Source organism: Trichosurus vulpecula, chromosome 7 (genome assembly GCF_011100635.1).
Source record: "Trichosurus vulpecula isolate mTriVul1 chromosome 7, mTriVul1.pri, whole genome shotgun sequence".
NCBI lineage: Eukaryota > Metazoa > Chordata > Mammalia > Diprotodontia > Phalangeridae > Trichosurus > Trichosurus vulpecula.
In genome coordinates, this window is record NC_050579.1 from 32,172,025 (window position 1) to 32,185,716 (window position 13,692).

At 41.4% G+C, this 13,692-nt stretch overlaps 1 protein-coding gene across 1 annotated transcript in view; it reads right to left on the bottom strand.

Annotated features, from left to right (window-relative positions):
* Positions 1 to 6,423: 6,423 nt before the first annotated feature.
* The window catches only part of RPA1 (replication protein A1), a 65,230-nt gene continuing 57,961 nt past the window's right edge, over positions 6,424 to 13,692 (bottom strand). Inside the window, exons 16-17 of the mRNA XM_036766949.1 lie at positions 8,006 to 8,092; positions 6,424 to 7,475 (exon numbers count right to left, since the gene is read on the bottom strand). Coding sequence (XP_036622844.1) covers positions 7,362 to 7,475; positions 8,006 to 8,092 — 201 coding nt within the window. The 3' untranslated portion in view covers positions 6,424 to 7,361. The remainder of the gene's footprint in view (positions 7,476 to 8,005; positions 8,093 to 13,692) is intronic.

The window sequence follows — 13,692 nt, forward strand, 5'->3', positions numbered from 1 at the left end:
CCATCTTCATCCTCCTCATGCCTGCTAACCCTGGGAGTTCCCCAAGGCTCTGTCCTGGACCCTCTTCTCTTCTCCCTCTATACTGTTTTATTTGGTGAACTCATCAGCTCCCATGGTTTCAATGATCATCTCTATGCAGATAATAAATGTTGACAAGTTATTTCAGACTCTTCTTTTCTCCTAATTCCCTATAGTACTCAATCTGTTGCTACAATGATTCTACCTTGGCAATAATCTCACGTCTATCTCCCCATCTCTGCTTCTACCGCCACTGTCCCCGTTTGTCACTGCTCAGCTGGACTATTTGTAAAAGTCTTCTAACTGGCACTCCTGCCTTAGCCTCCTCCTTGCACACCAATGTCAAAATAACCTTCCAAACGCACAGGCCTGGTCACATCACTGCCAGGCTCAAAAACTTTCAGGGACTTCTCATTACCTAGAGGATCAAATCGAAGTCCTTAGCCTAGCCCTCAAGGCACTCTAGTCTGTCTCTCACCAGCCTCCACAATTGTATTGCATTCTACTTTCCTTTGAAAAAGTCTGTATTCCAACCCCAATGGACTGTTTCCTGATCTTGCCTTGTTCTTGCACCAGCCACTCCCCAGGCTGGGAATGCACTCACTCCCTTATGGCCATTTGCTGAAATCCTTCCCTTTCTTCGAGACTCAGAACAAGTTCTGGGTCCTTGGTGGCTTCCTCAATCAACTCTGCTCAAAATGACCCCTCACCTCACGTTTCTTATGGCACTTTGTCCCTCTGACCTGCGCAGGTATAGAGGGCTAGGCTCTGGGGAGATAGAACCCTTTCCATTTAATGCAGTACACCGGAAACAGCCCTGTCCTTGGAGTCAGACAACCTGGGTTCAAATCTTGCCTCAGACACTTCTGTTTCTATTAGACAAGTCACTTTATCATCCTGGGTCTCAGTTTCCTCGTAAGTAATATAAGGAGATTGGACTCAATGATCTCTGCAATACCTTACAACTCTCGATCTATGATTCTTTAAAATTCTCCTCTGCAGTTATATTATTTTCCTTTGTGATAAGTGCATGAATATGTACTCGACACATGCTTGTTAAATAAGTAAAATATTTACTTTTAGAAAAAAAATTAACAGGTTCCTCCTTCAAGTAGGTTTCTATTTGTCTACATGAAAATCCAGTATAATTTTCTTTCAGGGTAGAGTATATCTATTTTTTTTTTCCTTTTAAAGGAAATGTGTGATCACTTCGGGCATGGCCTATTCCTGGAACAATACAACAAGGCTTTCTCATATCTTCCACATGACCTAACCGAGTTTTATGACATCCTAATGAACAAGCAGGAACAAATACTTGTCAAGTGATTTGAATGCATACTTTCTGATAACTTACCAAACTGCCATCCTAAGTACTGAACTGAATAACCAGAAGGAAGGGAGGTAGCATGGGACAGTCAAAGGAGGCCAAGTCTTAGAGTCAAGAGAGCTGGGATCAAGGTTTGCCCCATATAATTGACAGTAGGCCCATCCTGTAGCCTCCTGGGGCCTCAGTTTTCTCATCTGTGAAATAAGCGCAAATCAGTATGACTTATTTCACAGAATATTGAGAAGATCAGATAAGACACTCTATAGAAAGCACTGTATCAAATGGATTATCCCAAGGTGACAGGCCACTTGACCAACATAAGCTTTCATCAGAGATGACAGGAGCCATAGCAGACGAGCATGCCAGACCAAGGTCTCGGCAGTCCCTGCCTGATCCAGTACCCAATAGAGCCCAGGAAGCATTGGCCCCAGCCACAGAAGGAAACGAGCCCAGTCCCTGGGTAGGTGCCAAAGCACTAGCAGAATGGGGCAGCACAACACCTGAGAGACCTACGATTAGCTTCTCAGGGTCACAGGAAGGGATGGAACCTCCTCTGGACTCAGGACAGTGCAAGAAGAAGGAGAAAGAGATCAAGAAGCAAGAAGAAGGAGGAGAGAGATCAAGAATCTTAGATCAAGATCTAAGTTATGCCACCAGGAAACTGGGCTAAAATACAGGAATTCCTGAAGAAGGTGGGAATGTGTCTTTGTTGCCACATCTAAGACCAAACAGCACCTGTTCACATCATCCAAGAGAAGGGTTCCAACAAGAGGGAACCTAAAGACCAAAACCAGAAACTGAGGTTGGAGATACGAACCAACAGAAGAAAATGAAGAACACAATAAAGAAATACTATGGACTGAGAAAAGCTTAAAAGGTGAACTCAGAAGAGCATCACTCCACAAGTTCAAGCTGGGTCTTGGAGAAAAGAATGTGTGATCACAAGGGCTACAAAAGAGCCTGGAAGAATGAGAGAGACAAAAGATAACGTGAAAGGATGGCTAGGGAGGAAAGTATGGCAAGGAGAATAGCTTAGAACAGGTTTGATAAACCTTATCCCAGATTTGGTCTCTCTGAAAACATGGGCCCAAAAGAAAGCAACTGCCTACAGGAGGTGACAAAAAAGGACTGAAAATTACTGGAGCCTCCAACCAACTTCATGCAAAACCAACAAATTCAAATCCACAAACTCTTCCTGAGAGGCCAACTCTATCCATGTAAGCATAAAATAGAAACTCGGAAACTTTTTCCTAACCTCAGACCTAAGCCCTGGATCAGGGGTGGGGAACCTCTGGCCTTGAGGTCACATGTGGGCTTCTCAAGTGTGGCCCTTTGACCAAATCCAAACTTCACAGAACAAATCCTTTTATTAAGCCACAGGTTCCCCATGCCTGCCCTGGATCATGGACAGCCAATCAGCCCCATGATGGTGCGTGGCGAAATTTGAGAGTGATTTGGAGAAACATAAGAACAAAAAAAAAAGAGCCCAATGGTAAGATGACATGTGTGCATCATCACGACACTCCAGCATATGAACAATTCTGTCAAAAGAGATTGTGAAATTGTTCTCTTCCTACCAGAATAAAGTCAAAATGGGTTCATGATCTAGGAGTAAAAGCTGATACCATAAGTAATTTGGGAGAGCAAGGAATAGTTTACTTATCAGATTTATGGAAAAGAATTCATGACCCAACAGGAGATAGAGAGTATTACAAAATACAAAATGGATAATTTTGATTATGTTAAATTGAAAAGTTTTTATACAAAAAAAGCCAACGCAACAAAAATTAGGAGGGAAGCAGGAAATTGGGAGAAAATCTTTGCAACTAGTATCTCTGATAAAGGCCTCATTTCTAAAATATACAGGGAACTGAGCCAAATATATAGGAATACAAGCCATTCCCCAATTGAGAAATGGTCAAAGGATATGAACAGGCAGTTTTCAGAGGAAGAAATTAAAGCTATCTATAGACATATGAAAAAATGCTCTGGATCACAACTGATTAGAGAAATGCAAATCAAAACAACTTCTAGATACCACATCTCTCCTGTAAGATTGGCTAAAATAAAAAAGCAGGAGGATGATAAATGCTGGAGAGGATGTGGGAAAATTGGAACACTGTTACATTGCTGGTGGAGTTGTGAGATGATCCAGCCATTTTGGAGAGTAATTTGGAACTATGCCCAAAGAGCCATAGGAATGTTCATACCCTTTGACCCAGCAATACCACTTCTAGGGTTGTATCCCAAAGAAATCACACAAGAGGGAAAGGGACCCATATGTACAAAGATATTTATAGCGGCTCTCTTTGTGGTAGCCAAGAATTGGAAATCAAAGGGATGCCCATCAATTGGGGAATGGCTGAACAAGCTGTGGTATATGAAGGTAATGGAATACTATTGTGCCATAAGAAATGGGGAGATATGGACTTCGTAACAACCTGGAAAAACCTACACGACATAATGCTGAGTGAGCGGAGCAGAGCCAGGAGAACATTGTACACAATCACAGATATATGGATTCCGTGAGGACCAACCCTGACAGACTTCGCTCTTCTCAGCAACGCAAGGTGCAAGGACAACCCCAGGGGACTCACGATGGAGAATGCTATCTCCATCCAGAGAAAGAACTGTGAAGTTTGAATACAGATTGAGGCACACTACATGCTCGCCTTTTTTGCTTCTCTTTTGTTTTTGTTTATGGGTTTGTTTTTTTTTTGGTTCTGTTTCTTCTTTCTCATGATTCATTCCATTGGTCATAATTCTTCTCCACAACTTGACTAGTGTATAAATTAATTCAATGCGAAGTTATACAGGGTAGTTATATGAGATTCCATGCTGTCTTGGGGAGGGAGGGGAGAAAATCTGGAACTCAAAATTATGTAAAACCGTGTGTGGTAAACTAAAAATAAAAAAATATTAAAAAAAAAAGATGAACTGAAAAAAAAAAATTGTTCTCTTCCTAGAACGATTTGGGAGGATACCTCTTCAAACTTTGACATAACCAAAACCTTAATAAGTCAAGTGAAACGGAGTCTCATGGACAAAGTTTTCTTTATAGGACATGGATGACTACCATGACCACCTGAACAGAATGCTCCTTCAGAAGAGCTCAGAGCCTTTTCCAAAAGCCAGCAAATTATCAACAGAGTAAGTCATGAGGCTAAGAGTTAGCAAACTTGGCAGAAAAGCTACTAAAAAAAAAAAGATGAAATTCTCCCACTAAGAGGAAAGCACAGTTGAGGGGAAAGCTTTCTAACAAGTAGAAAGTAGAAAAGAGGGCTGGACTGAATTGCTACCTGAGGAGCAACCTGTTTCATTTTCTATAAATAAACCCAGAAGGCATATTGCCAAAGAAATGCAAGTCAATATAACCTTTCTATAGTGTGCTGCCAAATTTCACTTTCAGACAGTATATTAATTACGTAGTCAATAACCGTGGGTTTCATTAGTGTATTAAATACCACGATCGATAATATTTATTCTTTTCAAAGACAGGCCACTCAGAAAACAAGGCAAGGGATTTTTGACCCTGCGGTTCAAAAAGTCAGCACAACACACCAGAGACAAGCAAGGCTTTAATGGAAAGCATAAAACACTGGAAATATAGACAGAAATCAGATTATTACGCTTTTGGTTTTTTTCCCCTACCACTCACAATGATACTGAAGGGAATTCAAGAACCATTTAAAATAAAGGCAGAATGATTAGATTTTTTTCCCTAATTGCTTAACACTGATGTCATGGTAGATGTGACAGAGACATTGATCCATAAGTGAAAGATGTGAGACAGCACAACAGGAACGGCCCTTTGACCAAGACTGAAGCCAAGAGAATTATAAGGACTGTGGGCCAGAATCTATTTAGGAAATCCTCGGGGACTTTAAGCTCTTAAAAGCAAACTGGTGGAGCCAGTTTCTGATGTTTCTCCATTGGTGATCTGATTTCCAGTAGGGAAATCTGTTAAAAATCCTCCCTGGAGGAAGCCTCTTGCAAGAATGCCTCCCCAAATCACAACACAGGAACCGCTAGCCTGGTCACATGGTGCAGTAACAGCCCATCCTTTGCCAGGGACTTGAGGATACATACCGGGTTCAAATGCTTAGGTAACCATCATGTGAACACCTGGGGAGTGGAGCCTTTCTCCTCCAGAAGGATGTGGAGAAAGGGGTATGGGGAGAGAGGCAGGGAGAAGCAAGTATGAACGACTAGTTACAGGATGGAAAGATAGATGATCGCTTCTAAGCCACAATTTGTCAATCCAGAAAGGTGCTGAAGACTATAATTTTCTAGTTGATGCTTTATAAGCAAGGTCAGAAGGAACAAGCTCTCCTACAAAAAAATCTGGAGGCCGCAGCAAGAGAAGCCAGTGCAACTCTGTCCCCACCTTCAGAGACAAAGGCAGTGAAGAGAAGGAATCTGGCCAAGTACTTAATGGTCCTGGGACAAAAAGCCCCTCAAGTCCTTTCTCAGAAGTGGAATTCACTGGCCTAAGGCCTGTAGGCCCTGAAAACAAAGAGGACAGCGCAGGAAGCCGCACAGCCTGTGCTGAGGTCTCCAGAAAGAGCCTCCCATTAGACATTTCCCTAAATGAAAATCCAGTTGGTGGGGCTGCAGTGGGTCTGCAACACTGCCTTGCTAGCTGGAGAGATGTGCAGCCACCGCCAAGCTGTGAGCTGCAGCCAACGGACACATAATTAATGTGATTAGAAGCACACAGAGCAAGCATGCTCTGCTGCCCGAAAAGCCCAGTAGCATAATTACTGTTTTCTATACTAGCTCACTGTCTGTACAAATCTCAAAGCCTGGTTGGTTTTAGACTGCTGTGTAAACGTCAATAAAATCCCCAAAGTGCCAGATCATCAGCATTCTTGGGCACAAAATATATTTTTTTCTTTTAAAGATGCATTTCAGGGCTGCAAGCATCAGGAATAGAGATCTCTATGCCTCTGTCTAATCTTAGAGTTGGTAATAAGTTAACATCTCCCCCAAGTGAACATTTATTATGAAGGCTAATTAATTGCTTTCCAGTAAGCAGAAGAACCCTTTGAGTTCAAAGAAAGTAGGATTCACAGAGATCTAAATATACTATTTATTGAAACAAAGCAATAGAAACAGAGGGTTCCCCCTCCCTCTTCTTTATAATTCTCTCCTTATTTAAACACAGCTTCAACCAAAATTGAAGAACTGAAACATACAAATGCAAGAAATATATACAGGTAGGAAACGTGTACAATCATCAATTCAAAACGTGATGTTAATTGAAGTGAAAACTCAAGCAATGCTTTGTAGTTGCCTAGATTTCCCTAGGGGACAGTGAGTCAATGCTTATCAGCCTTCCTCAGAAGAGACAATTTTGATTAATATCAGACCCATCTGACTCAGTCTATTAAACCCTGAAGGAAGGATATTCTTCAGATATAAGAGATACGTCTTTGATTAATAATTCTACCGTCTTGCCATTCCAGGCATTAACAGTGCCGTGGCACCTCTAGGAGGAGGAAGCCTTTGAATTCTAGGAGTAAATACTTGTGAGAACACTCAGGTCTTTCTTAGACTGCTTAGTAGACTGCTTTTCCAATTCCTTCCCCAGAAAGTTCCAGACATATCACACCAATTGGAGAAATGAAACCTCGAGTATACCATTTATTTGGCTGTCTGCAGATTTAGGGCTAATTACTTTGAACAGGACTCCAGCCTAAAGATAATGACATCTTAATAAAATCAACAAATGCCTGGAGCCATTGGCAGTGGCAACTCGTATGACACCATCAGAGACTGGCCCCCGAGGTCTGACATTTAAGGGTCACAAGATCTGTGCACATGCCTCTTTACCTACCCAAGGGGTTCCTGGGCTCCCTCGACAGAGGAAATTGTTTAGTCCACCATAAAGGGCAGCTCTGCCCTGTGCAGCTAAAGCTTAATTGTCACACAGGATGGGGAGAGATCAAAATCACGGCAGCTCTTAGGTTGTTGTGGGCAATTTCAAACTTCCGCCCAATTGGCAACATTCTCTTCACATGTGCCGAACAGCAGCGTTCTTCCTGATATTCATGATGAGCCTCTTGCCATATTCTCTGTAGTCCACAGGCTTCACATCTACTACAGAGGCCTTGATGCGAGACTCATCCTGGGAAAGAGAAAAGCAATCAGTGAGGGGTCTTGGAAGCTGCCGGGCCACCCCTCTACTACCCAGCTTGGAATTCTTAAGTCAGCTGTTCCACTGAGGAATGACCTTGGGCAAAGGTCACAGCAGGCCTAAGGGGAAGCTCTCCATTGACACTATTCCTGCCTACTACCTCCACCCTCCTGCCCTCTCTCAACTCTATAAGCCACTCCAATCAATGGGCAAAAGATCACCTTGTCTAAGTTTAGAGAACCACAGATGTTCCTTGGAAGGTACTTTAAAGTTCATCTAGTCCAATGCCTTCATTTTACAAATAAAGAAACAGGTCCACAGGTGTGCAGTGACTTGCCCAAGGTCACCCAGCAGTCAGACAAAGTCTTTGGCAGACCTAAAATTCTAGCAAACATGTGGCCTTCCCATCCCCCATAATTTTTGGTCTGCACAAATACAGAGAAAATAAGCCCAGACTCATTTTGATAAGCAAAGTAATTCCCCAGTGCCTGCTCTCCTCTTTCCCAGATGAGTTTACTTACATTGTAAGTCTCTAGTTTGACTCTAATCCTGAATGTGTAGGAACGAAAGTTGGCATTCTGGAAGACTTCCTCAAACGCCTGCTCATTCTGTAAAAGCAAACATGCAGACTGAGATATTGGCAGGATCACATCAGCTAAACACAATTCACATGTTCACAATCAGCTCAATATCTTAAGTATTTTCCTTTTGACAAGATTTTCATTCCCAGACTGATAGAAATTAATTGTCAAAACTAATTAATCTACAGGTAAAATCTCATTATAACAAATTCCATACAAGACAAAGTATTTTGTTTTTAAATTTTATTGAAATCAACACTTCCAGTAGTCACATTCCAAGACTGGGAGGTCTAGGGAGTAATCAATTCATTCATGACTTTAACAAGTACCTACAACAGATACTCACCTCCATTCTAAGTTTTCTTGACACAGTTCTCTCCTGGCTCTCCCCCTACCTTTCAATCTCCTTTGCTGGTCTTCATTTATGCCACACCCACACCAATGTTCTGTCCTCTACACTCATTTGGTGACCTCATCAGCTGCCATTGGTTCAATGATCATCTATCTCTACCTATTACCAAACAGGTAGATTTTTTTTTTTAACCAATTACCAAATCTACATATCTGGGCCTAAACTCTCCCCTGAATTCTAGTATTGGGTCATCAACTGACTTTTATACACTTCAAAATGGGTATCTCATAGGCATCTGAACTCAACACATCCCAAATAGAATCCATTCTATTCTCCTTCCCTGCAAACTTTCCTCTCTTCCCACCTTTCCTGTTATGTTGACAGCACCATCATCTTCCCAGTCACTAAGCCCAAAACTCAATACAATCCTCGACTGCTCACTTGCACTCACCCAATATATCCAATCTGTTGTCCAATCCTGTTTCTACCTTCAAACCATGTTTCATACCTATCTCCTCTCCACACACAAAGTCACCACCCTAATAATACAGGGGGCCTCATCACCTCTTGCCTAAGTTATTGTACTAGCTTTGGTTCCCTAACAGATGGGTACCTCCTCAGTTTCCAATTCTTTGTCATCACAAAAAGAGGTGCTATAAATATTTTTTTGTACATCTTTAGTTTGTTTTGCTTAGTACTCTGCCCTTCTCTTATTCCCCCTCCATTTCCCTATTTAGTGAAATGTATTTATATACCCAACTGTGTATGTATATGCCCTTCCTTATTCATATGAGGAGGTCAAATGTTGCTTCCCCCCCTCCTTATTTGTATTGACATAATTTTTTTCCTAACTTTTCTCTCCTTTTCCTTCATTTCCCATCTTCTTTTAAGATCACTAAAACCTAACAGAAAGCACTCAGGCCCTCTAACTGGACTCCTCTATGACCCCTCATGATGAAAGGGTCCAGAGAAAACAAGTGTATCATCTCCCCATATTAAAATGTAAAGTTTATCCTTGTTAATCCTTTAGGATTGTTTGCTCATGATTAACCTTTTGGGTTTCTCTCAACTTCTGTGACTGCACTTCAAAGTTTCTATGCAGCTCTAGTCTTTTCCTAAGGTATGCTTGGGAATCTATTACATTGAAATAATTTTAAACTCTTGCTTCATCTCTTTCAAGGATTCTAGTTGAAGTTGTGCCCAAGCTGTGTTTTTCTCAGAAGCTTTGCCTGTAGATGTTTTGGAGTAGGTTTCTTCTAGGTTTGAATCTGGAGTATATTTGTCACCATAGTCTTTTTATGGTGAGATTTTTTTGTTGGCTCATTCTTCTGGCTTTCTTCCTGATTTCTGACTTTATATTATATTAGGGATGGGCTCTGTGCACTTCTAGAGCAGGAATATCTGGGCTTGCTGCTATTTTCTTGGGGCACTGAATGTTGTGTTATCCCAGGATCCAGAGGACAGCTCAGGCTGGAAACCTACAAGATTTCAGTGCTCCCAAAGTAGTCGGATCCAGGGACAAAGTCTGATGGCTGCCTCTGCTCTGAGCTCTGTAAGGGGGTCACCGAACAAGGTTTTTTCTGTTTTATCTTTCAAGGCAGCATGTATAATTCTGACATACAAATGGAGGCACTTTGTTGGAAGAAAGCATTTAAGGTGGAATCTTGTTCTTCCAAGTAAAAAAAAAAAGGTTTTAGTGGCAACAAAAAATAAGTGAAGTAGAATCTTATACTCTACATTTTCCAGTCAATTATGTGATGGTAAAGATGTGGCCTACTGTGGAACATCAATTGTGAAAGTCTGCTTATTCCCTTTAATTCACTCAGAAAGGAATTATTATTGCGCAGGTAAAAATTCTATGTAAGATGTAAAGTGGGCATATACATCGATAGTTAATATTTTAACCCTTTAACTTTTTTTAGTTGTTATTGTTGTCCTTCATTTTTAAAGAAGACCAATGACATCACAAGACGATGTCTTGACTTGTCATGAATTAGATTTAAATGAGGCAGAACTGCACAAAGTCATCAGCCTCACTCTCTCTTCCAGAGTCACTGAAGTCCAGTGGCAAGACAAAAATAAGGACAACTGGTAACAGCCTGGGATGCAATGGACAACCTGGTGTCTTCAATGTCTGACCAAGCTCTAAGTGCTCCACAGCACCTACCTTCAGCCTCATTCACAGCCACTGGAATAAGATGTTCGTATATACCCATTCTGCGGGGGGAAGTCTTCATATGCTTGGAGTAGACACCCATTTAACTCACCAACAAGTCTAAAGCCCATTGGTTACCCTCACTCTGTTATAGCTGGTCAGCCAAGATGGTTTACCAAGGTGTGGTCACTGGCATGCTACAGCTTCTTGGAGCCACAAGTGAGAGTTGGGTGAATCAGATGGACATCAAAGGTAGATGAGCAGCCCTAAAAAGGGCTCAGCAAGCCCTCACACTAGAGGTGCTAGTCCTCCTTGAACACCCCATACACCCCTTTTTTAGTAGTAATAAGTCTTGAGAGTTTTTTCCAATCCTTTATCTTCACTCCACTATACATCTTGAGAATCAATTCCTAGATGCCCTCAAAGTTGGTCCACCTCCAGCACACACCTCCTCTGTATATATTTGGTCCGGTCCACTTGTTTTTCTCATCCTTGTCCTTTTTAGTGCATTCCCACTTGTATGGGTACAATAAGTACCGTGACAATGGAATCCAGTAGTGGTGGCTCAATTAACCTTGATTTTGAAAAGTTTACTACAAAAAAAAATCTCTGCAGATCTTTTCCACTTTTTATCTATTTATTGTCTTTCTTCCAGTTCCATCCTTAAATGCCCTTGGGATGACTTTCTTGAGTCTCTTAACAATCTTTCTTTAAGCTGGTTTTCCCCTCCACTCTTTGTTTTACTTCATAAAGTAATGCTACTTATATTCTTCTAATATCCTATTCCATAAAATTTCACAAATGAATTTATATTTTAAACCAGTGTTGATCTGGGCTGTTGTCTCTATTTGGCAAGTGTTTACTGACAGGTGGTTTTTAGGCTCTTTTAGGCACTTTTTAATGAATTTGTTACTATCAGTATGAACATACTTTTCTACAAATATTTCCCTCTTTTCATCATCAGTAAATTGTTTTAATGGGTCAGGATAGGGTGCTTACTATCCTCTTTATCTTTCCCTCATTCTTATTCTTCTAGTTTTGAGTTAATATTAATCCTAGCCCTAACAAGTCAATCGTCTAACTATAAAGATAGCTGGTTTAGGAATGATTCCCACATCAGTAGCAAATCAATTCCTATATATTAAAATATAATCAGTTTCTTTTTTTAATATTTCATGCTCACCACGTCCAGTACCTTTCAATTCTTTTCTCAAAGAAAGTATCCCCAATACATGGTTGTGAGGCTTCTGTGAAGCCTACAACACTTTGTCCTTTATCACTCCTTCTTCAATTTTACATATTCTAATATATTTTTTGCCATCCTCACTTATACCCACCTTTGAATTAAAGTCATCAAGTGTCAAGACAAATGTTGGTGTAATTTAGAGGGATTTATTGAACTCTTCATAGAATTTCTCTACCTCATCATCTCTTGAAATATATATCAGTGCAGAAACACCAATTATTTTCACGATAGCCTTCTCACAAAAACTTACCACTAGCACTACCCTAGTTTAAGGAATTTATAGCCTCTTTCTTGGACTAATGCAATAGCCTCCTAATTAATTTCTTTGGTTCAAGTCACTCAGCAATATACCATCCATGCAGCTGCTAAACTGATCTTCCTAAAGCATGGGTCTGCTCATGTTACTCAATAAGCTTCTATAGCTCCCTACTGTAAGCTTCTATTTGGCATCCTCATAAATTGGCTCCAACCTAACTTTCCAAACTGATTTCACATTACTCCCCCTCACATATTCCACAGCCCAACTCATGGACTACATTCTTTTTCCTATCTCTGGGCTAACTCATGCCGGGAATACCTTCCCTCACCTCTACCTTTTGGAATCCCTTAGCTAACCTAAAGCTTCAGCTCATGAACTGCCCTGGTTGTCACTGCTTATCCTCTGGAAATCCATTAGAACAGATTCTGCCCTGTCTGTGCATATGCTGCTCTTCCCGGAAGAATGACGGCTCCTTGAGGAAAGGGATATTGTGCGTCTGTCCCTGTACCCCCAGTCCTGAGCACAGTGGCCAGGAGGTGTTGGCTGTTTATTAAATGCTTCCTGGATTGAATATGCTTCTTGTACCATTGAATGCACAACAAAACTAACCCCGCCTAATCCTCATGGCTTTTCAAAGCAGAACCTGTGGAGTTATCCTTCCACTTTGTACAACGTCCTTTAATTGTCTGGTTTTCTTTAGTGAGAAGGTCAAGCCCAAAATGATTCTGTTCCTCCAATGCTATGTCCACTTGAGGATTCTGGACAAGGACATCAGATTAAGAATTTTTATACTGATTTTTCTGCCCCCCAAGAGCAGAAGGAGGGCTCCATAGGACTGAGGGTCATGCAGTATTTTTCAATTTCACAGAACTCCTCATCGAGTGAGCTCTCAGCAAGAAGAAACACACCTGTCACTAGTGTCTTTTCAACATGGTAGAACATACCAGGACTTGAACAGCCTTCAAGAGCCTAGGGTCCCTTCTATTGTGCAATGAAATAAGAGATGAAGTCGGGCATACAAAGACAAAAACAAAACAGCCCCAGTCTACAAGGAGCTTCCCTTCCCTAGTTAACATGTATACAAGAATCATGAAAGCCCTGAGTTCAAATCTGACCCCAGGTACTTAACTATCTGTATGATCCTGGGCAAGTCACTTAGCCTTGGACTGTCTCAGTTACTCATCTATAAAACTGGGATAATAAGAGCACCTGCCTTCCAGTGGCTATTATGAGGGAAAGGAAACAAGAGTTCATCAAGTGCCTGCTATGTGCCAGGTGCTGGACTAAAGGCTTGACGCATATCATCTCATTTGGTCCTCAAAACAACCCTGGGAGGTAGGTGCTATTATTATCCTCATTTTACAGATGGGGAAACCAGGGCAGACAGAGGCCTTGCCCAGGATCACACAGATAGTTAAGTATCTGGGGCCACATTTGAACTCAGGTCTTCCTGATTCCAAGCCCAGTGCTCTTTCCACCAAGGAGCCTAAAATGAGATATCTGAAAAATGCACTGCAAACCTAAAAGTGCTACAGGAACAGCAACTACTATGAAGGCAGACTTGGACGAGGGAAGAGCATTAGCGATTGGAGAGATTGGCAACAGCTTCATGTAG